The 26,128-nt window shown below is 41.6% G+C and overlaps 1 protein-coding gene across 3 annotated transcripts in view; it reads left to right on the plus strand.

Annotated features, from left to right (window-relative positions):
* Positions 1 to 3,795: 3,795 nt before the first annotated feature.
* Ccnt1 (cyclin T1) overlaps positions 3,796 to 26,128 on the plus strand; it is a 28,485-nt gene continuing 6,152 nt past the window's right edge. Inside the window, exons 1-6 of one of the 3 annotated variants that reach the window (XR_007213693.1) lie at positions 3,796 to 4,113; positions 5,425 to 5,506; positions 10,890 to 11,018; positions 16,078 to 16,138; positions 20,194 to 20,256; positions 24,684 to 24,729. Coding sequence is in view for 2 of the 3 variants with exons in the window: in XM_048365412.1 (XP_048221369.1) it covers positions 3,953 to 4,113; positions 5,425 to 5,506; positions 10,890 to 11,018; positions 16,078 to 16,138; positions 20,194 to 20,256; positions 24,684 to 24,729 (542 nt within the window). In the remaining variant the exon portion in view is untranslated. The remainder of the gene's footprint in view (positions 4,114 to 5,424; positions 5,507 to 10,889; positions 11,019 to 16,077; positions 16,139 to 20,193; positions 20,257 to 24,683; positions 24,730 to 26,128) is intronic. The other 2 variants (XM_048365412.1, XM_048365419.1) reach the window with 2 other exon arrangements.

The raw sequence follows: 26,128 nt of genomic DNA on the forward strand, positions 1-26,128 counted from the left end.
ACTTTAGTTTATATTTTATGCTTTATCTTTGTACTGGTACTAGGTGTTGAACTCAGGGTCCTGCACTCTTGCTTAAGGCTGGTGGTCTACTACTTGAATCAGTTTCACTTCTGGCTTTTCTTTTTTTTTTTTTTTTTGGCCAGTCCTGGGCCTTGGACTCAGGGCCTGAGCACTGTCCCTGGCTTCTTCCCGCTCAAGGCTAGCACTCTGCCACTTGAGCCACAGCGCCGCTTCTGGCCATTTTCTGTATATGTGGTGCTGGGGAATCGAACCTAGGGCCTCGTGTATCCGAGGCAGGCACTCTTGCCACTAGGCTATATACCCAGCCCCACTTCTGGCTTTTCGCTAGTTAACTGGAGAGGAGTCTTACAGATTTTTCTGCCAGGTTTGGCTTTGAACCAGGTTCCTCTGATCTTAGTCTCTTGAGAGGCATGAGCTACTAACTCCTGGCTTTCTTATAAATGTGCTATTTAACAATTATGAGTCTTAAATATTACATGCAAATCTTCTTAGTACAATATTCAGTATATAATGGAACTTTAGTAGTACTTAAATCTGAATATACTTCAGATGATTCATTATTTTATCAGTGGCATGTTAGTCTATGCTGACTTTTAAGACTTGGTTACATTAAAAGCCAGGCTGGGTGCCTGTGGCTCACAACTGTAATCCTAGCTAACTCAGGAGGCCAAGGTCTGAAGATCATGGTTCAAATCCAGGCAGGCATAAAAGTCTGTGAGATACTTATCGCCAATTGACTATCAAAAAAGCTGGAAGTGGAGCTGGAAGTAGAGTTCTAGCCTTGAGCACAAAAGCTCAGAGACAGTGTCCAGGCTCTAAGTTCAAGCTCCAGGACAGGCATACACAAAAAAGCTAATGAATATTAAAACTGAATACTTTCCTAATTACTTTAGGATTAGCTATAGTAATTAGTTTATATTTTTTAATTCCTTTTTTCTCTTTTTCAGTTTAGGAAGTTCTGTAGAACTATTTTCAAGCCATTTCAAGCTATTTTCCTTACTTATGTCTAGTCTTATTGATTAACCCATCAAAGCATTCTTTTTTTTTTTTTTTGCCAGTCCTGGAGCTTGAACTCAGGGCCTGAGTACTTTTCCTGGCTTCTTTCTGCTCAAGGTTAGCACTCTACCACTTAAGCCACAGCGCCACTTCTGGCCTTTTCTACATATGTGGTGCTGAGGAATTGAACCCAGGTCTTCATGTATATGAGGCAAGCACTCTACCACTAGGCCATAGTCCCAGCCCTCAAAGCATTTTTATCTGTTACAGTGTCCTTTTTTTGGTGTGGGTTCTGGGGCTTTAAATCAGGGCCTGAGAGCTGTCTCTTAGCTTTTTCTGCTCCAGGCCAGCTCTCTACCACTTGAATAACTGCTCTACTTCTGGCTTTTTGCTGGTTACTTGGACATAAGTCTCATGGGCTTTCCTGCCCAGGCTGGCTTCCAACTACGACCCGATCTTCAGATCTCAGTCTCCTGAGTAGCTAGGATTACAAGTGTGAGCCACTGTTGCCTGGCTGTGTATTTTCTTTTTCTTTTTGCCAGGGGGATTGGCCGGGAGGGGGGGAAGGGGGGCCTTGAACTCAGGGCCTGAGCACCGTCTCTGGCTTCTTTTTTGCTCAAGGCTAGCACTCTACCATTTGAGCCACAGCACCACTTCTGGCTTTTTCTATATATGTGGCTGAGGAATCAAACCCAGGGCTTCATGTATACGAGGCAAACACTCTACCAATAGGCAATATTCCCAGTCCCTTTTTTCTTTTTTGTCCTTTTTTTTTGGCCAGTCCTGGGGCTTGAACTCAGAGCCTGAGCACTGTCCCTGGCTTCTTTTTGCTCAAGGCTAGCACTCTACCACTTGAGCCACAGCGACACTTCTGGTTTTTCCTGTATATGTGGTGCTGAGGAATTGAACCCAGGCTTCATGTATAGTAGGCAAACACTCTTGCCACTAGACCATATTCCCAGCCCCTGTACTGGGGTTTTAAACCCTGCCTGGGTCAGGCAGGCCTGAAATATTTGAGCTGAGCCCCACTACAGTTTTTTGTTTTTGTATTACTAGCCTGTTCTCCTTTTGATTCTTTGTTTTCATCTCTGGCTACCTTACATTACCCCTCTAGGTTCTTGCATATTCTCTACTTGTCTATCTTTAGATATTGTTTATTTTAAATTCTGTCTAATAATTTAAAATTTTCTGTAACACATGAATCTGGTTCTGATGCTTTTATTATTATTTTTCTTGTTGGTCATGGGACTTGAACTCCACCATTTTGAGCCACAGCTCCAATTCCAGTTTTTGAGTGGTTAATTGGACATTAGTGTCTCATGAATTTTCCTGCCCGGGATGGTTTCTAACACTACCATCCTCAAATCTCAGCCTCCTGAGTAGCTAGGATTACAAGTGTGAGCCACCAACATCTGGCTTTGTATTTTTTCTTTTAGTATGCTGTATATACAAATAAGTGTATGTATATACAAACAGCCATTTATGTGTGTGGGTGTGAAGAGAGAGAAAGAGAAAGAGAAAGAGAGCATCATCTCCCATTAAGTAGCAAAAAGTTGAAGCTGAGCTGTACCACCCTTGAGAGAAAAAGCTAAGGGAATGTGGCCCTGACTAGCAAGAGAAAGCAAACAAAAACCTTTGACAATAAGATGCACAGAATGTACGTCCCCAGTACCAGGAATATTTTAATTGCCTTTCATTAAATTTTCATTTCCACGCTTTGGCAACTTAAACGTTAGTACTATCATTTATATTTTATATAAGAGGTACAGAAGTTAATGTATTTCCAGGCTCAACCAGTTATTAGACGTTGGAGCTGCGATACTTGACAGAGGTCATGAACTCTCAAAATTTCCATGTGCGGGATGGTGGTGGAACTTTCCATACAGAAAAGGCAGTTTTAATTTACCCACTTATAGACAAGGATTAGAATAACGTTTTCTTGCCTGAGTTATGCCGACTAAATGAAACAACATATTTAAGTCAGCAGCGGCTGGAGCTCACCTCTTAAGAGGAGCCTGCTTAGCTAGCTTAAGGCCCATATTGTGTCTGGGAAATGTAAACATTTAGTAAATGATATTAATTCCATCTTATTCCTTTAATTTGGATCTCTGTGACTAAAACATAGGAATCCCTTCGGCTGTTTTCCAACTACCTGACACTGCTACCAACAACTTTGGATTTGGAGCAGGGACTCTGTGTCTGACCACTTTTCTGGGACTTGAACTCTGGGACCTTGGGCTTAGGTTTTTGTCCGCGAGCTGCTTAGGCTAACGCATTACCTCTTGAGCCACAGAGCCAATTCCGGGTTTGAGGTGATTAGTTAAGAGCTAAGTGTCTCAAGGATTTTCCTGCCCGGTCTGACCTTGAACCGCGATCCTTAGATCTCAGACTCCTATGTACCTAGGATTACAGGCGTGGGCCACCAACCCTCAGCTTTTTCTGTTTTCTGACAGGCTCACCTATTTTCTCTACTAGGATCCCCACCACCAGCCACCGAGGAACCCACCTCTCCAAGAAACCACAGCGCGGCGCGTGGGCGTGCACATGCGCAGCCGCAACACCGCCCTCTATCGCGGCTCAGCCCAGTTCTCGCGCGAAAAAACGTGGTTTTATTAAAAAAAACCAAAACCACACACACTTCTAGTTACACCCCATTACTCAACGATCACGTGACCCGCGCCTGCGCCCTAGGTTCAAGGTAGTTCCTAGTCGCCAAGTGGCTAATTCGTTCATCTGCAGGGTATCGCGAGATCTAGACAGGAAGTAGACCCTTTGACTTTCGCTTCCTTGGCGGAAGCGGGTCACCACTTGGCGGCCGATTCTCGGAGGAAGTGCGTCACGTCGCAGTTGTCTCGGTACAGCGGATGTGTGTCGCCGCTTAGGTGACGCTAGGAAGCGCCTGCAGCCTTTGCCGCTGCCTTTTGGTTGAAGCACTATGGAGGGAGAGAGGAAGAACGACAACAAACGATGGTATTTTACTCGAGAGCAGCTGGAAAATAGCCCATCCCGTCGTTTTGGCCTGGACTCAGATAAAGAACTTTCTTATCGCCAGCAAGCAGCCAATCTACTCCAGGAGATGGGACAACGTCTTTACGTGTATCCTTGCGGCCTAGGCCTTCGGCCTTGGAGTGGGCCCTGCCATGCTTCGGCTTCCGTGGTTCAGGCTCCGGCAGGGACGGAATTGAGTAAGAAAATGGCAGGAGCTGATTTTCTTTTTTTCTCCCCAAACCGGGGAGAGTTTACAATGGCGCGGGTTGAAACTGGGCGAGGGAAACGAGGCGGAGTCAATTTCCCGCTCGCTCGCCACCAACCTTAGTGGAAATTCGAATGTTCTCCCGGCTTTATGTTTGAGCCTGCCTTCTCTATCTGCTCTTCAGTGTATTCTGACCTGTCCGTGTAACTTGGAGATTTTCCTTTCTGATGTGTCCTACAGAATTTTACTGTGTAAAGAGAGTTTAGGGAAACTCGGTATATGAAGGCCTTCTAAGGGGGTCTAGAATTAGTGCCCCAGTTTCTGTCTCAAAATCCGCTCCTCACACTTGTTAGCTGTTTTAAGCAACCTGTCAAAATCTTAGTCGTTTTTGTCTGTAAAATGGTGTCTTGGCGCTTGATTCGATTCCCATCACAACGCTTGGCTTTCGGACGTTCTAATAGTAGCTGTTAGAGTTGTACAGAATTTTAGAGGGAGATGTCGGTTTACGTTTGTAAGAATGTAGATCTGTAGATCTAGTGTTCAAATATTTTGGAAAATACAGTTATTAAAGTTGTTGCTACCTTGGGGTTGTGTCGTCTGTATACTTCATGTGCCTGAAAGGGTCTTTAGAAGTAAGGCATTTAAAGGGTGTTTTTTTTGTTTTTGTTTTTGGCTTCGTGAAAGTGACCATGCTAGTACAAGATCCTGAGGTGTGTGCTGAGAGAGAGTATTTTCAGTGCATGAATATCAAGCCATTTCAAGTGTGTGTGACCGCGGGATCACCACTTATGAGTTCGGGAAAGTGAAATTGAAAAGTTAATTGCTGGAGTTTAGAAGGCTCGGGAGAGAAACAGTGGAGTATACCTTAGGGCTAGGTTAGGGAGTGTCTAGTTAATCTGATTAAGGATTTGTGGAATGCAAATAGCCAAAAAAGATTTAAGATCCTAGGTAGTTTGGATTCACACATCGTGAGGAGGTTTTGGTTTGAACGTTTATATTAAAGTATCAGTTGTGTGGAAGACAACTTCCGTCAATTGCAGTTAATACACTGAAAAAAAAAATAACCCTACAGACCTACACTTTGAAGGTTACTTCCATTTAGGACTATCTACTATTGTGTTTGGCCATTATTTTTGGGGGGAGGAGATGGAGATTGTATTGTGGGAATTGTGTGCTAGCCTACCTGTTCTTGATCCTTAACTTGAACACTTCAGCTCACAATTGACTATCAACACTGCTATAGTATACATGCATCGATTCTATATGATCCAGTCTTTTACACAGTTTCCTGGAGATGTAAGTACCATTTTTTTTTCTTTTGTGACTGATTTCAAGGGTTTATTTTGTGGTTGGGCCTTTGCTACTGAGTTGGGATTTGAATTTTAGAATTTCAGACTGACCCTGTGAAGTGACTAGGTTTCTGGTAGGTTTAGTATGTCCTTATAATGAGTAGATTCCCTAATTAAAAAAATAGATTGGAGGAGTAACACTCAAGGGAAAAATCATCTATATAATTTTTATGGTGGTGAAAAACAATGTGATCATGGAAAACCAAGTATATCTTCAGTTTTCCAAAAATATGATAAAATCCAAAGAATGAATAGTTGGAGGAGAGGGTACAATATGTGATGACAAGTGAGGAAATTACTGTTAAGGAATTTTAAATATAAAATACTTTATTTTAAATATAAAATATTGTATTTCCGTTGGACAGAATTGTTAATACAGTAGTGGTATTTTCAGTTTTGCTACCTGAAATGGGCCCTTTAATGTTACTGTAAATCCTTTGGAGATCAATTCATAGTGATAACCCAGTTGCAGGTAAGATTGTATTTGTCTAATAACATCTCAGGGTAATAAAGGATAAACTTGATGAACACATGGGTTAGTGATCACACATTCTATTATTATTTTATAAGTGTTAGTTTTTTTTTTAATTAATTTATTTATTTATTTTGGCCAGTCCTGGGGCTTGGACTCAGGGCCTGAGCACTGTCCCTGGCTTCCTTTTTGCTCAAGGGTAGCACTCTGCCACTTGAGCCACAGCGCCACTTCTGGCCGTTTTCTATATATGTGGTGCTGGAGAATCGAACCCAGGGCTTCATGTATACAAGGCGAGCTCTCTTGCCACTAGGCCATATTCCCAGCCCAAATGTTAGTTTTTAATGAATCTTTTTTCAGATTTAGGGTAATAGCTTTTGGGCAATCTGTAAAGTTCGATAATAGCGCTTATAATGTAAGAAATAGTTTCACCATGCAGTACAAGCCAGCCTCAAACTGATCTTTTTGTTTTTGTTTTTTTTGGCCAGTCCTGGGACTCGGGGCCTGAGCACTGTCCCTGGTTTCTTTTTGCTCAAGACTGCACTCTACCACTTGAGCCACAGTGCCACTTCTGGCCATTTTCTATATATGTGGTGCTGGGGAATCGAACCCAGGGCTTCATGTATACGAGGCAAGCACTCTTGCCACTAGGCCATATTCCCAGCCCTCAAACTGATCTTGTACCTCAGCCACCTCCTGATAGAATTATAGGCATTTATTGCCACACCTAGCATTGTTAATTTTTTATTTATTTTATTTATTTTTGCCAGTCCTGAGGCTTGGACTGAGAGCCTGAGCACTGTCCCTGGGTTCTTTTTGCTCAAGGCTAACACTCTACCTCTTGAGCCATAGCACCACTTCTGGGGCTGAGTGCTTGCCTTGTATACATGAGGCCCTGGGTTCGATTCCCCAGCACCACATATACAGAAAATGGCCAGAAGTGGTGCTGTGGCTCAAGTGGCAGAGTGCTAGCCTTGAGCAAAAAGAAGCCAGGGACAGTGCTCAGGCCCTGAGTTCAAGGCCCAGGAATGGCCAAAAAAAAAAAAACACAAAACATAGCACCACTTCTGGCCTTTTCTGTTTATGTGGTTCTGAGGAATCGAACCCAGGGCTTCGTGCATGCTAGGCAAGCACTCTACCGCAGGCCACATTCCCAGCCTCCATTGTTAATTTCTTAATGTGGAGATCTTGTTTTCAATATCAGATTTTTTTTCTGAAATCCAATTATTAGATAAACTTGGTATTGTTGGATTGATTTTAGATATGTTCTGGAATTAGCATAAAAATAACACCCATTTAGTCTAGCCTATGAAGTTAGAATTGACAGTGCTTAGCAAGTTGTTGTGACATTGATGTCACATATCCTATCAAGCTCCTGTTCGTTTTTCATATTTGTTCTAATTACAAAGGTAATAATTTGACTTGGCAAAGAAATGTATAAAGGTAAAAAGGAAATCTCTTGTGTAATCTCACTCTCCAGAGGTAATTATCAACATTTGACATAGAGTAGCCCAGACATCTTATTTTTTAACTTATTTTAGTTTTTGGTGGTAGTGGGGTCTGAATTTGGCCTGGTGTTTGGTAGGCAAAAGGGCCCACTTGTACCTTTTTTTCTTTTTGTTTTAATCCTGGATTTTGTTTTTGTTTCAGTCCTAGGGCTTGAATTCAGGGCCTGGGTGCTGTTCTGTGGTGTTTTTTGTTTGTTTGTTGTTTTTGCTTAAGGCTAGAGTTCTACCACTTGAGGCACAGCTCCACCTTAAGCTTAGTTTGGAGAGAAGAGTCTCCCGACTTTCCTGCCCAGGCTGACTTCAAGCATGGGTCCTCTGATTTCAGCCTCTTGAGTAGCTAGGATTATAGGCCCAATTTACTTTTGTTACTTTTGTTACACATTGCTTTTGTTTATTTCTTTATTTTCCCAGATAGGACATTGTACTTTATGCTTGCCATCTCCTGATCTCTACCTCTTGAATAGCTGGAATTACAAGTGTGAGCCACTGTACCTGGCCATTTTTCTATACATAAACTATAAACTATAATCAGTGGCTCATACCTGTAATCTTAGCTACTTAGGAGGCTGAGGTTTGAGTATCATTGTGCTAAGCCAGCCAAGGGGGAAAGTCTGTGAGGCTCTTAGGGCCAATTAACCACAAAAAAAAAAAACACAAACAGAAGGGGAGCTGTGGCTCAAGTGGTAGAGCACTAGCCTTGAGCAAAGCTCAGGGACAGCACCTAAGCCCTGAGTTCAAGCTTTAGGACTGGAACACAAAATAAATGTCTTACTACACCATTTTGGTGCAACTTTCCTTTATCACTTAACAGTGTATATATTGGACATTATTTTATTATGATTTCTTATTTTAACTTTTGTTTTTTGGTAGCACTGGCATTTGAACTTGGCAGTACTTGAGAGAGACATGCTTTCAAGCCCTTTTTTTGCTGGGAATAGTTTTGTTTTCCTGTTCCTGAGCTTCTTTTGTTTGTTTTTTTGCCTGTCCTGGGGCTTGGACTCAGGGCCTGAGCACTTTCCCTGGCTTCTTTCTGCTCATGGCTAGCATTCTACCATTTGAGACATTGGGCCACTTCCTGCTTTTTCTGTTTATGTGGTGCTAAGGAATCGAACCCAGGGCTTCATGCATGCTTGGCAACCACTGAGCCACATTCCCAGCCCTCTGGGATAGTTTTGATGTAGGCTTTTTTTGCCTAGGCTGGCTTGAACTGAGGTCCTCCTTTTTTATACTTCAACTGTAGCTGGGCTAAAAAGCCCTTGTGGTTCTGCTATGTAGCCCAGGCTGGCTGAGAACTTACCATATAGCCCTGCTTTCTGAGTGGTAGGATTATAGATGTGTGCCATCCTCCCTGGCATTAATTGAATTGTTTACCATCTTTAATATTTTTAAAAATGTAAATATAAAATAATGAACTACTTAGGGTATCCTTTCCCCTTCCCCCTTCCCCCTTCCCCCCAAAGAGAAACAATGTTTCTAGACTGGGAACCTTGCTGTGGTACTTACTAACTACATGACTTTGCGCATGTCATATGACCATAGGCCTCAGGCTTCTTTCTCATCTTTATATGCATTGATAGTACCTATTTCATAGAGTAATTGATGGGATTTAAATAATTTAATATACAAAGTACCTGCCCAAAGAAGCCTATAGTAGTTGTTTTAATTTAATGAAGAAAATTTTATGTTCTTAACTGGTATAAGAATTACTCTGTTAGGCCAGGTGCTGGTGGCTCATGCCTTTAATCCTAGCTATTCAGGAGGCTGAGATCTGAGGATCACAGTTTGAAGTTAGCCCAGGCAGGAAAATCCTTGAGGCTCTAATTACACACAAGAAAACTGGAACTGCTGCTGTTGGAAGTGGCGCAGTGGCTGCAAGTGGTAGAGCACTAGCCTTGAGCAAAAGAGCTCAGGATAGTGCTCAGGCTCGGAGTTCAAGGCTGTGACTGACTGAATAAACAGAAAACAGTAAACCATACATATACACATATACATATATATTTATTTTTCAGTGCATCTCATATTTTCCTTCTAGTCTCAACCATCACCAGATTAATCTTCCTAAATCCTTGAATTCCACATTTGTTTTCTAAAATCATCTGTGGTAGTTTTACTAAACCATTAGTATCTCACAGCCCATTATCTACTTCACTTAACTATTCAGGTTTAGTGTTCAAATGTTTTTCATGCCTAGATGCCCATACCTTTATGCCCATATTTCTCTGACTTTGTTTATTCTTGTCTTGTGTATGTATACACAGCAAATTCTATATATAACTGAAGCGTGCAAAGGAAAAGAACTGTTATTGTGTATTGCTTGTATGGGATTTTTTTTCTTTTGCTACATAGCTAAAACAGCAGGATTATAAATAAGCATTTCAGGGATAGTGGTACATAACCTGTAATCCCAGCTATTCTGGAAGTCTAAGCAAGAGAGTCGTAAGTTCAATGCCATCTCAAGCAAATTTAAAAAGACCCTGTCTCAAAAACAGTAACCAGGTTATCATTTGTGGTGACATGCATCAGTGATCTAGCACTTGAGAGGTTGAGGCAGGAGGATCATGAAGTCCAGAATAGCCTGGGCTAGCAAGACTCTGTCTTCAAAACAAAACAAAAACAGTGACCTGGGTGCTGGCGGCTCATTCCTGTAATTCTAGGATCACGGTTTGAAGCCAGCTGGGGCAGGAAAGTCTGTGAGACACTGCCAGTTCATCACAGAAAAAACTAGAAGTTGTGCTGCGACTCAAATGTTAGAGTGCTAGACTTGAGCAAAAGGAGCTCAGTGGACAGTGCCCCAGGGCCAGCCCACCCCCCCCCCCAAAAAAAAAATAGTGAAAGAATCTTTTTCTCCCTCTGTCTGTGTCTCTCTTTCTCTATCTCTGTCTGTCCCTTTCTCTCCTTTTTTAAAGTTTTCCTGGTCTTGGGGCTTGAAATCTGGCCTGGGTGCTGTCCCTGAACTTTTGTGCTCAAGGCTAGAGCTCTATCACTTGAGCCATGTAACTCCACGTCCTGCTTTTTTGGTAGTCAATTCAATTGGAGGAAAGAGTCGCAAATCCTGGGTTGGCTTTGAACTGTGATCCTCAGGTCTCAGCCTTCTGAGTAGTTAGGTTCATAGGCTTGCGCCACTGGGCTCCTGGCTAAGAATCTCATTTTAAGTAGAAAACTATTGTAGAATTTGTTGAAGGGTTGGTGTTGGCAAGTAGATAGCAGAGGAAAAGACAGTACTGTAAGTAGGTGAAAAGCATAATAAATGAGAGGTGATGAAGTAGTGGCAAGCAATGAACTTGATTTGAGAGATCTTCCTTAGGTCTATCTTAATCTAAAAATAAGTCTGAAATTTTATTTCTTTGCAGTCTGTGGCTCCAGCAGCCTTGTTTCTAGCAGCAAAGGTTGAGGAACAGCCCAAAAAATTGGAGCATGTTATCAAGGTAGCTCACGCTTGTCTCCATCCCCAGGAATCACTTCCTGACACTAGGAGTGAGGTAGGTACTAAATTACCTGTTCTTATTTTTTTAATGGACTATTATTTTGAACATAGGCTGTTCAAGGATTGTTTAATGTTCTTATTAACAAGAAATCTATTTTTGGCAAGCTTATTGTAGTAAAATGGAAAAATGTACAGAAGCAAAGAAAATATATCATTTAGATGCATTTTGGACCATAGAGATGTAGACATAAATGAATTACTATAGTCAGCTGCCTTTCTATGAGCAGCTATCAATATGTAAGCATTTGTTTTCTGTTTTTCTTAATATATCCCAAATATTTCCCTGTTCTCTACTTTAAAAAAGATATGTAGAGGGGAGGTGGGGGGAGGAGGGACGAGGTAGCAAGTTGAACAAGAAATGTACTCACTGCCTTACATATGAAACTAACCCTTCTGTACTTCATTTTGATAGTAAAGGGGAAAAATATGTAGGTAGAATTTCATCATATACATGTATATGCCCCAAATGATTCCCTCTTTAAGAAATGTAAATATCTCTACCTTTTAATTTTTATCTTTTGCTAATCCTGGGGCTTAAACTCAGGGCATGAGCACTATCCCCAAGCTTCTTTTGCTCAAGGCTAGCTAGCACTCTACCACTTGAACTACAGTACCAATTCTGGCTTTTTTCTGTTTATGTGGTACTGAGGAATGGAACCCAGGGCTTCCTGCATGCTAGGCAAGCACTCTACCACTAAGCTACATTCCCAGCCCCTGTGCATTCTTAATGATAAATTTTTGTTATGGATCCTTTATGAAAGTCACTAGTTTTTTTGTTTTTAATTTTTTCTGCAAATAGTCTTACAAAGGAGTTTCAATTTAACATCACTTTATGTATGCAATGCATCTGATCAGCATCTTTCCAGCATCTCCTCTACCCAATCTGTCCCATCCCCCACACATCTCTTTAAGTTTCCTAGTTCACTTTTCATATTGAGTAGTATGTATTCACCTACCATTCCTCTTTTCATTCCTCCCTTCTCTTTAGTCCCCATACTCCTTGGTCAAAACATATTCATACTTCCTTGTATTCATTTTGTTGAACTACCTGTTAATTGTTCACATAGGTTACATATACATGCTATCTATCTCATTCCTACCATCCTTTAGTCAATTTGATTGTGTGTATTTGTGTATGACCCTGTATGTGTTCTCAAGTATGTTTACATATGAGAGAAAACATGCACTCTTTTTTTTCCAGTCCTGTGGCTTGAACTCAGGGCCTGGGCGCTGTCCCTGAGCTTCTTTTGCTCAAGACGAGCACTCTACCACTTGAGCCACAGAGCCATTTCTGTTTTTTTCTATTTATGTGGTGCTGAGGAATCAAACCCAGGACTTCATGTATGCTAGGCAAGTGCCAAGCCATATTCCTAGCCCAAAACATGCACTCTTATTCTCTGAGCTTGGCTTACTTCACTAAATATTTTGCAGGTCCATCCATTTTTCTGAAAATGAAATATTATTTTTCCTAATGGATGAATAAAATTCCATTTGGGGTATGTGTGTGTATCCCACATTTGATTGATCCATCAAGAACTATTTCCATACCTTGAGTATTATGAATAGTACTGTAATGAACATGGATGTGCAGGTACCTTTGTTGTATAAATGACTAAGAGTGATGTCCCTGGATTGTAGTGCTCCTGTTTTTAGATTTTTGAAGAATCTCCATAGTGACTTCAAGAGTGCTTGCACTAATTTACAATCCCACCAACAGTGTATTAGGGTTTCTTTTCTTTTTCCCTCACATCCTCACAGGCATTTGTTCATATTCCCTCCCTCCCCCTTGTCCTCTTTTCCCCTCCCCCCACCCTTTCCCAGTCCTGAGGCTCAGCCTGGGCACTGTCCCTGAGCTTCTTTTACTCAAGGCTAGTGCTCTCCCACTTGAGCCACAGTGCCACTTGTGGCTTTTTCTGTATATGTGGTGCTGAGGAATTGAACCCAGGGCTTCATGTATATGAAGCAAGCGCTCTACCTCTAGGCCATATTGCCAGCCTCCTTTTACCCATTTTTTTTGTTTTGTTTTTTTGCCAGTCCTGGGGCTTGAACTCAGGGCCTGAGCACTGTCTCTGGCTTCTTTTTGCTCAAGGCTAGCAATCTACCACTTGAGCCACATCGCCACTTCTGGCTTTTTCTATATATGTGGTGCTGATTGTGAGGCGAGTACTTTACCACTAGGCCATATTCCCAGCCCATCCTTTTTCCCATTTTTAATTGGGTTATTGGTGGATCTTTTGGTGGCAGTATTTGCCTATAGCTCAGGCTGATCTTGAATTTGGCATTTTTTTGCTTCTGTCTCATGATTGCTATGATTACTAATATGTCTTACTAGTAATAGCCCTTATTGATAACAAAGTTTTTGTTCTGTACTGTTATTTAGGTTTGAGACTAGTTCATAGCATTGACAAAAATACAACAAAAACAAAGTTAATTATTATTATGATAAGCAACCTGAGAAAACAATTTAAAGGAGAAAGTATTTATGTTGGTTTAGTTTCTGAGGTTTCAGTTGATAGTCAACTTGGTTGTGTTGCTTCTGGGTCCATGTGTATGTAGAACATCATGGTGAGGGGCTTATACTAGAGTAAGGTGGCTTACTTCATGGCAGACAGGAAATGGAAAGGGCTAGGAACAACATATACTGTTCCAGGACTACCTCCAGGGACTTCTTTCTTCACCTGCTTCTTAGTTTCTACCATCTCCTAATAGTGCCATCAAATTCTCAATCCATCAATGGATCAGTCTACTGACGAAGAGACCCTTCATGATATAATCACTTCCCAAAAGCTTATCAGTTGCTACCAATCGTGTGTGTGTGTGTATTTGTATGTGTTTGTGTGTGTGAGAGAAAAAGAGAAAAATATTTGGGTTTGAACATAGTATAGTGTTTTGTTCTTAGTACTCAAGTTTTCTACCACTTGAGCTACACTTCTAGCTGACACTAAGCACATGGATCTTGGGAGAACATCTCATATTCATATCACATCCAAGTAATATTCACTTTTTAAAAACATATTTATATTAATTACTCCCTGAATCTTTGGTTCTTATGAGGTGGTCAGCAGATGTTTGGTCCAGTAGATGGAAACCTAAGTAAACAGTCTCTATTTACACTTCTATCATTCTTGTTGGTCCTAGGGCTTGATCCCTGAGTTTGTTGCTCAAGGCTCAGCTCTACTTCCTGGCTTTTTTTTTTTGCCAGTCCTGGGGCTTGAACTCAGTGCCTGAGCACTGTCCCTGTTTTCTTTTTGCTCAAGACTAGCACTTTACCTCGTGAGCCACAGTCCTACTTCCGGCTTTTTCTATATAAGTGGTGCTGAGGAATCGAACCCAGGGCTTCATGCATGCTAGGCAAGCACTCTACCACTAGGCCATATTCCTAGCTCTTCCTGGCTTTTTGATGGTGCTATTTTGTTTTGTGCCAGTCCTAGGGCTTGGACTCGGGCCTGGATGCTGTTTCTGAGCTCTTTTGCTCAAGGCTAATGCTCTACCACTTGAGTCATAGCTCTGCTTCCTCCTCTTTGGTGTTTTTATGTGTATATGTGCTTGTCCTGGGGATTGGACTTAGACTGGGCACTGTCACTGAGAGCTTCTTTTGCTCAAAGCTAGCACTCTCCCACTTGAGTCACAGTGCCACTTCTGGACTTTTCTGCCCAGGCTGTCTTTGAACTGCTATCCTCAGATTTCAGGAGTAGCAGTTAGGATTATAGATGTAAGCCATCAGTGCTTGGCTTGGTGGTTAATTTTTTTTTAATGTGTAGATTCTACATAAGAGAGAAAGCTTTTTTTTTTTTTCAGTTAAAGGGAAGTTTGCTTAACATCTCATTTCCTTTTATTGTCCTATGAATTATAAAAATTTCATATTTTTATGATTGTGTATATTACCACATTTTCCTTATCCATTCAGTTGATGGGCATCTGATTCCATAGTTTGGCTATTGTGAATAGTGCTGTGTATGTACATGTGCCATTACTAAAGCTTGAACACAGGACCTGGGTGCACTCCGTTAGCTTTTTTTGATCAAGGCTGGCAATCACTTGAGCCATACCTCTATTGTGGTTAATTGGAGATTAAAGTCTCCCCGATTTTCCTGCTTAGGCTGGTTTTGAATTTTTTGTTGTTTGCTTTGCCAGTCCTGGGGCTTGGACTCAGGGCCTGAGCACTGTCCCTGGCTTCTTTTTGCTCAAGGCTAGCACTCTACCACTTGAGCCACAGCACTACTTCTGGCCTTTTCTGTTTATGTGGTGCTAAGGAATCGAACCCAGGGCTTCATACATAGTAGGCAAGCACTCTACCACTAAGCTACATTCCCAGCCCCTGGTTTTGAATTTTTTTTTTTTTTTTTTTTTTTTTTTTTTTTTTTTTTTGGCCAGTCCTGGGCCTTGGACTCAGGGCCTGAGCACTGTCCCTGGCTTCTTCCTGCTCAAGGCTAGCACTCCGCCACTTGAGCCACAGCGCCACTTCTGGCCGTTTTCCGTATATGTGGTGCTGGGGAATCGAACCTAGGGCCTCGTGTATCCGAGGCAGGCACTCTTGCCACTAGGCTATATCCCCAGCCCCTGGTTTTGAATTTTGATACTCATACTTCAGCTTACTGAGTAGCTAGAATTATAGATGGCTTACCACTGGTGCTCCGCCCAGCAGTTGTTTTGTTTTTGCAGCTCCTGGTTTGGACTCCGCCTGGGCATTGTCCCTGAGTTTTTTTTTTGCCCAAGGCTAGCATTCTACTAACTTGAGCCATGGCCCCACTTCCAACTTTTTGATGGCTAATTGGAAATGAGAGTCTCACTTTCCTGCCTGGTTTCCCTTTGAACCATGATCCTTAGATCTCAGCCTCCTGAATACATAGGATACAGATGTAAACCACCAGTGCTTGGCTGCCTAGCCAGTTTTGTTTCTTATTTTTGTTTTTATATAAAGGAAACTGCATGTTGAATTGGGATAGGTATAAGGATTGTATTTTAATGTTTCAGTTTGTCTGGGATAGGGTGTTAAAATTGTTTACATTTTATACTATGCCTTTGGGGAGAATAATTTGTTTTCTTGTCTGTAGGCTTACCTGCAGCAAGTTCAAGATCTAGTGATTTTGGAAAGCATAATTTTGCAGACTTTAGGTAAGTTTAATTTTTTTTAATTTTAAAAATTATTGTAGCATAATGACTTAATATTTATAAAATAGAAAATAGGAAGAAAATCCTTTGGCAGGATTTTTGCCAAGTTCATAAATTGGTTTCGGAATAAGAATGGTTACAGACTAATAGTTTAACCCTGGACTATATCCTAAAGGGAATGAAGGGACAGTTGACCCTTAAAACAGTAGTTATTGACATTTTTATTTTTATTATTTTTTCCCTATGCTTAGTACTTTTTAACCTAATAAGTAGTGGCAAAATCTTAAAGGACCATTTTCTTACCATGATTATTTCAGTCTGTCAGTCATTGTTGCTAAGAGCATTTGCTTTTAAATTTGGTAACCAGTGTTTAGCTAACAGTGAAAATATTAGGGTTGAATAGACAAATCTAATGAAGGATAGGAAATTTTGTGTGTGTGTGTGTGCGTGTGTACGTGTGTACGTGTGTACTAGAACTGAAGACTGAAGTTGGGACCTGAATGCTGGTCTTAGCTTTTTCATAGAAGGCAAGTGTGCTACCTGTAAAGTCACAGCTTCACTTTTGCTTTTTGGTGGCTAATTGGAGATAAAAGTCTCAGTCTTTACTACCTGGGCTAGCTTTGAACTGTGATCTTCAGATCTCAGCCTCCTGAGTAGCTAGGATTACAGGTGTGAGCCACTTTCTTTTTTTTTGGCCAGTCCTGGGGACTGGACTCAGGGCCTGAGCACTGTCCCTGCCTTCCTTTTGCTCAAGGCTAGCACTCTGCCACTTGAGCCACAGCGCCACTTCTGGCCGTTTTCTGTATATGTGGTGCTGGGGAATCGAACCCAGGGCCTCATGTATACGAGGCAGGCTCTCTTGCCACTAGGCCATATCCCCAGCCCCGTGAGCCACTTTCTTAATCAGGTGTGTGCCCAGCTTTCTTAATCTTATGAGCTATCTTTTTTTTTTTTTTTTTTAAGAAGGGTAGGAAGTCATGAGATATTATTTGAAAGATCAATACATAAAATGTATTAATGAAATTAAGTTAATAAAAGTTATTGGAGCTGGGCGCCAGTGGCTTACACCTGTAATCCTAGCTATTGAGGAGGCTGAGATCTGAGGATTGAGGTTCAAAGCCAGACCGGGCAGGAAGACCATGAGACTCTTACCTCCAGTTAACAACCAGAAAACTGGAAGTGGCACTGTTGCTCAAGTGGTAGAGTGCTAGCCTTGAGCTGAAGAGGTCAGGGACAGTGCCCAGGCTCAGAGTTCAAGCCTCACAACTGACCTTAAAAAAAAAATTATTGGTACAACTGCATTTTACACACACACACACACACCGTTGAATTCTTCATAGTTTATCTCAAGTTAGTTTCTGCTATTTTTTTGGTTTTGTGGTTTTTTTTTGGCCAGTCCTGGGCCTTAAACTCAGGGCCTGAGTACTGGCTTCTTTTTGCTCAAGGCTAGCACTCTGCCACTTGAGCCACAGCACCACTTCTGGCCATTTTGTATATATGTGGTGCTGAGGAATCGAACCCAGGGCTTCATGTATAGGAGGCAAACACTCTACCACTAGGCCACATTCCCAGCCCTTCTGCTATTTTTTATTTCAGTCCTCAAAGTCATCAAGGAATAGTGGTATATTTCAAGTGACAATTTTTTTTTTTTTTGGCCAGTCCTGGGGCTTGGGACTCAGGGCCTGAGCACTGTCCCTGGCTTCTTTTTGCTCAAGGCTAGCACTCTACCTCTTGTGCCACATTGCCAGTACCGGCTTTTTCTGTTTATGTGGTGCTGAGGAATCGAACCCAGGGTTTCATACATGCTAGGCAAGCACTCTACCACCAAGCCACATTCCCAGCTCCTGAAGTGACACATTTTTATTATTTTTTTAAGTACAGAAACGAGTAAGATATAATTCACAGAAATGAGTTATCCTAGTGGTGCTGTGTGGCTCAAGTGGTACAGCCTTAGCCTTGAGCTGAAGAGCTCAGGAACAACACCCAGGCCCAGAGTTTAAGCCTGACTGACAAAAAAAAAGAAGAAGAAATGAGTTATCCTGTTAGAAAATTTTAAATCATGTAAACTTCTCGGATTTGTTTGTTTGTTTGGTTTGGTTTTTGGTCATGGGGCTTGAACTCTGGGCATGGGCACTGTCCCTGAGCTCTTCAGCTCAAGGCTAGCGCTCTACCACTTGAGCCACAGCGCCATTTCCCCCTTTTCTGGTGGTTAGAGATAAGAGTCTCACGGGGCTGGGGATAAGGCCTAGTGGCAAGAGTGCTTGCCTCGTATACATGAGGCCCTGGGTTCAATTCCCCAGCACCACATATACAGAAAATGGCCAGAAGTGGTGCTGTGGCTCAAGTGGCAGAGTGCTAGCCTTGAGCAAAAAGAAGCCAGGGACAGTGCTCAGGCCCTGAGTCCAAGCCCCAGGACTGGCAAAAAAAAAGAGTCTCACATACTTCCTTGTCCTGGCTGGCTTTGAGCCACCATCCTTAGATCTCAGCCTCCTTGAGTGGCTAGGATTACATTGTGTGAGCCACTGGTGCATGGCTGTGTATTTTCTTTTCTTTTCTTTTTTTTTTTTTTTTTTTTTTTTGCCAGTCCTGGGGCTTGAACTGAGCACTGTCCCTGGCTTCTTTTAGCTCAAGGCTAGCACTCTACCACTTGAGCCACTTCTGGCTTTTTCTACATATGCAGTGCTGAGAGTGGAACCCAGGACTTCATGTATGCGAGGCAAGCATTCTACCACTAGGCCATATTCCAAGCTTTCTCAGAATTTTTGTATTGGGAAATTTTATTTGTATAATTAAGAAAGGAAATTATTCAAACCTGTTTTTTTTCCTCCTCTGGCTGGAACTCTGGCCCTGGGTTCTGTCCCTGAGCTACTTTTGCTCAAGGCTAGCATTCTACTGCTAAAGCCACAGTGTCACTTCTGGCTTTTTCTGTGATTAGTTGAGATAAGAGTCTCAGGACTTTCCTCTTCAGGCTAGCTTCCAGCTACAGTCCTCAAATCTCAGTCTTCTGTGGAGATAGGATTTATAGGCATGAGCCACTGGCACCAAGCTTCAAATGTAATTTTTATAGACACACTGACCCTGCTTAATAAGCAATTTTGATAGAGACTGTTTGAGATTGGGTAAAATGATAAATAGTTGTTATAATTGAAATGACACAAAGCAACAAACTAAGGTAAGGAATAGGTTTAAATTTTTCTCAAAATAAAGCTTTAAAAAGTCATTTCAGTGATTACCTTTTTAATCGTATTATGTCCTGTGCACCTAAATTATTTATTTGTTTGTTTATTTTGCCAGTCCTGGGCCTTGGACTCCAGGCCTGAGCACTGTCCCTGGCTTCTTTTTGCTTAAGGCTAGCACTCTGCCACTTGAGCCACTGCACCACTTCTGGCCATTTTCTACGTATGTGGTGCTGGGGAACCGAACCCAGGGCTTCATGTATGGGAGGCAAGCACTCTAGCCACTAGGCCATATTCCCAGCCCTAAAATTTTTCTGTTTTGATCTTTTAGAGGTTTTGTGATTTTTTTAAATTTATTTAATTAATTTTCATTTATTTAGTTTTTGCTCATGGGGCTTGAACTCAGAGCCTCGGCACTGTCCTTGAGTTCTTTTGCTTAAAGCCAATGCTTTACCACTTTGAGCCACAGCTCTACTTTTGGTTTTTGGGTGGTTAATTGCAGATAAGAGTCTAACAGATTACCACTTTGAGCCACAGCTCTACTTTTGGTTTTTGGGTGGTTAATTGCAGATAAGAGTCTAACAGATTTTCCTGCCTGGGCTGGCTTCAAACTGTGATCCTCAGCTCTCAGCCTCTGAGTAGCTAGGATTATAGGCTTGAGCCATGCAACTGACAGTCTTGTGATCTTAACTGGATTGATTACTCAGCTCTTTGGAGAGCTGTATAGGCAACTTAGAGGAGAAAATGCATCTTAGAGAATATACTATATTCTTAGCCCTTCTACAGCAATTCGGGGAAAATAAAGATAAGGAAGACTTTTAATAACTCCAAAGAAGGATGAAATGTGTTGAATAACTTTAACCAGCTACTTTTTTCTTACAGGTTTTGAACTGACAATTGATCACCCACATACACATGTGGTAAAGTGCACCCAACTGGTTCGAGGTAAGGAATGCCAGCTATCTTAAATTGCTTTGCTGTGGACAAGTACATACAGTTGTTTGGCTAAAAAGTTGTATTAAACTATCTACTATCAGAATAATAAAATGTCGGGGCTGGGAATATGGCCTAGTGGTAAAGTATTTGCCTCGTATACATGAAGCCCTGGGTTCGATTCCTCAGCACCATATATATAGAAAAAGCCGGAAGTGGCGCTGTGGCTCAAGTGGTAGAGTGCTAGCCTTGAGCAAAAAGAAGCCAGGGACAGTGCTCAGACCCTGAGTTCAAGCCCCAGGACTGGCAAAAACAAACAAAAAACAGAATAATAAAATGTCTACTATCAGAATAATTAGTCTGACTTGGACTTTCCTTGTTAAGATTCTTATATATATATATATATATTTGGGGCTGGGAGTATGGCCTAGTGGCAAGAGTGCTCACCTCATATACATGAAGCCCTGGGTTCAATTCCCCAGCACCACATATATAGAAAAAGCTGGAAGCGGCGCTGTGGCTCAAGAGGTAGAGTGCTATCCTTGAGCATAAAGAAGCCAGGGACAGTGCTCAGGCCCTGAGTCCAAGACCCAGGTCTGGCAAAAAAAAGATTTCCTGTTAGGGCTGGGAATATGGCCTAGTGGTAAAGTGCTCGCCTCGTATACATGAAGCCCTGGGTTCGATTTCTTAGCACCACATATATAGAAAAGCTGGAAGTGGTGCTGTGGCTCAAGAGGTAGAGTGCTAGCCTTGAGCATAAAGAAGCCAGGGACAGTGCTCAGGCCCTGAGTCTATGCCCCAGGACTGGCAGTCATGGGGCATGAACTCAGGGCTTGGGTGCTGTCCCTGAGCTCCTTTGCTCAACGTTAGCACTCTACCACTTTGAGCCATAGCTTCACTTCAGTTTTTGAGTGGTTAATTGGAGATAAGGGTCTCAGTGGGACTCTTCAGCACTGTCTGGCTTTGAATCGAGATCCTCAGATCTCAGCCTCCTGGGTGAGCCACGAGCACTGGCTACAATTCTTTTTTTTTTTGGCCAGTCCTGGGGCTTGGACTCAGGGCCTGAGCACTATCCCTGGCTTCTTTTTGCTCAAGGCTAGCACTCTGCCACTTGAGCCACAGTGCCACTTCTGGTCGTTTTCTGTATACGTGGTGCTGGGGAATTGAACCTAGGGCCTCATGTATACGAGGCAAGCACTCTTGCCACAAGGCCATATCCCCAGCCCCTACAATTCTTATAATTATTTTAGATGATGCTCCAGTTAAGGAGAATTAATTAGCCTCTCTTTAGAAGGTGTTGTAAAGGTGTTTATCAAACCTGTCAGCAAATTTTGAAGTCTCTAAAACATTAAATACTTAATATTAATTTGTGTATGTGTGTGTATATATGTATGTGTGTGGCTGTATTGGAGATTGAACCCAGAGTCTGTTAATTACCGAGCAGATACTTGTCATTTGAGTCACACCCTAGCTCTTTCATTTTTTATTTTCAAGACAGGCTTACTTTGCTTTGCCTTGCCCTTCCTTAAATTTGCTATCCTCTTGCTTCCCAAGTAGCTGAGAGTAGTTGAAATTACAGGCTATACAACCATGCCTGGATTCCATTGGCAATCTTAAGGAAGTAGGTGATCATACATTAATTCTAGGGTTGATTAAAGGCCCTCCAAATGATGGTATGGAATTTGTTTTCATGATTGAAAATCTCTTGGTAGGACTTCTGTTTTGTTCTGATTTAATTATAGTACCTGTAGTTGAATGAACCCTTGTTCTCCTTATTTAATTGTATTTTGCAGTGGGAATTAAACTAAGAGTTTCACACATGATAGGCAGTCTCCCCTCCCTCTCTCTCTCCCTCCCTTCCTTGCTTCTTCCTTCCTTCGGTGCGGTCCTGGGACTTGAACTCAGGGCCTGGGCACACTCCCTAGTTTTTTTTTTTTTTGTGTGTGTGTGTGTGTGTGCAAGGCTAGTGCTCTACCTTCTTGAACACAGCACTACTTTTGGGGTTTTTTTTGGTCCTTAATTTGAGATAAGAGCCATGGACTCCCCTGCCCAAGCTGACTTTATACCATGATACTCACATCTCTGTTTCCTAAGTAGCTAGGATTGTAAGCATGAGCCACCAGTGCCCAGCTAGACACACTGTACTTGAGCTACATCCTCAGCCCTCAGTTCTTATTCCATTGAGGGTTATGGTTTAAGGCCTGCTTGACTAGAAGTTTGCTATAATCCATCTCCAAAATAACCAGCAAAAAGCCATTGGAGGCTTTTAAGTCATATGGGATGAGCCTAGCAAAGCTCAAAGCTCTTGAGTTCAAACTTTAGTACCACTGGGGGAGAGGGGGGATGCTTATCTATAGGCTGGTGGCATGGCTCAAGTGATAGGCTCTGAGTTAAACACAGTATCTGTCCCTTACCTCTATACTCTTAAAATAAAAAACTTTACGTCTGTCCATATATAGCTCTGTGGTAGTGTGCTTGCCTAGTATGCTTTTGGCCCTGGGTTTGATCTGTTTTAAACAAAGTGGGAGGGGGCTGGAAATGTGGCTTAGTGGTATAGTGTGCTTGCTTAGCATATATGAGGTGCCACATAAAAAAGACAATAATGTTTTAATAAATAAATAAACACCTATTTAAGTGCCTGTTGGAGTTTTGTATACTAAACTGATAATTAGGGCTATTTTATATTTTACTTTTTTTTTTTTTTTCCATTCCGGAGCTTGAATTCTGGAGCTGGGCACTGTCCCTGAGCTCTTTTGCTCAAGGTTAGCAGTTGGCCACTTGAGCCATAGCATCGCTTCAGGCTTTTTCTGAGTGGTTTACTGGAGAAAAGAGTTTCATGGACTTTTCTGCCTAGGCTGGCTTTGAACTGTGATCCTCAGATCTCAGCCTCCTGAGTAGCTAGGATTACATGCATGAGCCACCAGTGCCCGGTTCAATTATATATTTTATTATTATTTTTTGTTGGTCATGGGGCTTGAGCTCTAGGCCTGCGCACTGTCCCTGAGCTTTTTTCCTTAAGGCTTGTAGTGCTCTACCACTTGAGCCACAGTGCCACTTCCAATGATGATGTATTTTAATAATGTGTGTTTCATGTGGAAATCCTAAAGGTTCCCAAGTACATACTTAAAAGTATTAAAATGTTTATATTAAGCTGGGTCCTGCCCTGGTAGCTCAGGCCTGTAATCCTAACTACTTGGGATGCTGAGATCTGAGGATCATGGTTTAAAGCTACCCCAGGCAGAAAAGTCCCTGTGAGACTCTTACCTCCAATTAACCACTCAAAAACTGGAAGTGGAGCTGTGGCTGAATGTGGTAGAGTGCTGCTTGCCTTATGCAAAAAGAGCTCAGGGACAGCACCCAGGCTCCTGAGTTCAATTCAAGCCTTACAACTGATATCCCCCATCTCCCCTGCCAAAAAAAAAGTTTATATTGAGCAAGGATAGGGCTTAACAGATATATGTTATTATTAACATATAGGGATTTGTGTTAATATTGAAAAGACAGGATCTGAAGAAGAGAAAAAATTGCTTTATAACTCCAGACTGTGGTGGGTTTTTTTCTGAGGGAGAGTAGTGGAATGTGTTCTTTTTTAGTGTAGTGTATTAAACAGTTGATGTCATTTGATGATTCAGGAATTAAACACTACTCAAGTTTTTTTTTTCTTTTTTGCACTCAAAAGTTATCAAAATATATCAACGTTTTCTGGATTCTGACCTTGCTACCAGATCCTATTATTCATATCCTAGCTTAGTGTTTCTCAGTGAGTTCTGCATTAGAATTCAAACACTAAATTGAACTCTAGGGACTATACTCACCAGTGTATTTTAAACAAGTACCTCCAATACCTGCTGTAAGGAATAAAGCTTGAGTTCCTAGGTTTGGAAGCATAATGTTTTTGGTCTGAGACTAGGACTTGAACTCACTATCTCTGATGCTTGTTTTTGTTCAATGACTGGCTTTTTTACCAGCTGAACTTTCCCTCCAACCCTGGAAGCATTACCATTAAAATAAAAAAAAAATTGGGGGGAGTGCTCGTGCCTATAATTCTTGCTACTCAGGAGGCTGTGATCTCTTGATTTGAAGTCAGCAGGAAAGTCCAAGAGACTCTACTCCAATTAACTAGCCAAAAATACTGGACTGGAGGTGTGGCTCAAGTGATAGAACCTCCAGTGGAGAAAGCATGAGGCTCTTAGCTCAAATCCCACTACCAGCATAGTCAGTCAATAAGGGGCTAAATTTAGTGGTAGACCACTTACTTGCTTAGTATACATGAGGCCCTAGGTTCAGTTGTTGTAACAACCCACACTCCCCTCACAATTGATGTTAATATTAATGTTCATAGCATATGATCAGGCAATATTTCTGTTTTATTTACTGTTCTTTTTGTAGTACTTTGCAAATAATAAATCACTAAACTTTTTTCTTTTTTTTTTTTTTAGCAAGCAAGGATTTAGCACAGACATCTTACTTCATGGCAACAAACAGGTTTATATTTTAATTTTCTCCCTTTCTGTTTTCGGAACTAAAATTACCTAAGTTGGAATTAGCACCTTTTGAGGAGTATATAGAACTACTTAGTAATTTAGAACTCAACGATCTGGAAATAATCTCTGATACAATGTGCTAAGGAGAGTTTTCCAGGGAATATTGGTTTTTCGGCAGTTTTTATGTTGTACTTCACATTTCTGTGGTGCTTTTTAATATGCTAAGGTGATTATTTAGTAGGGACTTTTTGCTAGTCTACTCAGTCTTTGCTTTAAAGTATCTGAGAATAAGAATCATGATATAACTCAGTGGTATAGGGCCTGCCTTAGCAAATGCAAGGCCTTGAGTTCAAATCCCATTATCACCAACAAAGATAAAAAAATACAAGGGCACAGCTTGAAAATTCATGTAAATTTAGGGTTCATTGACGACTAAAATCTAAATGGGTTTTGCAGTGAATGAGATGGTTTAAAAGACTTTTTCTTCTCATGTACCCAAAACAAATGAGCACTTAACCTGTGTAAATATTAAATTTAGTATATAGCTTACATTGCCAGATGCTTGCTTGCTGTGATTTTTTTTTTTTTTTTTTTGTGTGGGTTATAGGACTTAAGCTCAGGGCCTGGGCGCTCTTTCTGAGCTCTTTTGCTCAAGGCTAGTGTTCTTGTGACTTTGAGCCACAGTGTCACTGCAAGTTTTTGAGTGGTCAATTGGAGATAAGAATCAGAGGACTTTTGCCCTGGTCAGCCTCAAACTGCAATCCTCAGATCTCAGACTCCTGAGTAGCAAGGATTACAGGTGTAAGCCACCAGCACCCACTAAGTGTGTTTGTAGGGGTTCTTCCCCCCCCCCCCCCCCCCCCCGTGCTTGGCTTGGGGCTGAAACTTAGGTCTGGGCACCATTAGTGAGCTTCTTTTGCATAAAGCTAGTGCTCTTCAGCTAAAACTCCACTTGATCATCTTTCATTTCCAGTATTGTTTATTGATAGAAAATCAAGAGCCCTTAATAACTGTCAGCACTAAGAAGTTAAGTTTGGGGCTGGGAATGTGGCTTTGTGGTAGAGTGCTTGCCTAGCGTGAATGAAGCCCTGGGTTTAGTTCCTCAGTACCACATAAACAATAAAAGCTGGAAGTGGTGCTGTGGCTCAAGAGGTACAGTGCTAGTCTTGAGCCAAAGAAGCTCAGGGACAGTGTATAGGCCCTGAGTTCAAGCCCCAGGACTGGCAAAAAGAAAAGGTTAAGTTTTAATAACTTAATAAAGAGATAATTTTGAAATAATCTTTCAGTCAAGTATATTCAGATTTGATAATTACTCATTTTATGTACTTTTGTGTGTGTGTGCCCATACTGGGGCTTGAACTCAGGGCCTAGGCACTATCTCTGAGCTTCCTTTTGCTCAA

Source organism: Perognathus longimembris, chromosome 1, assembly GCF_023159225.1.
Source record: "Perognathus longimembris pacificus isolate PPM17 chromosome 1, ASM2315922v1, whole genome shotgun sequence".
In the NCBI taxonomy this organism is placed as follows: domain Eukaryota; kingdom Metazoa; phylum Chordata; class Mammalia; order Rodentia; family Heteromyidae; genus Perognathus; species Perognathus longimembris.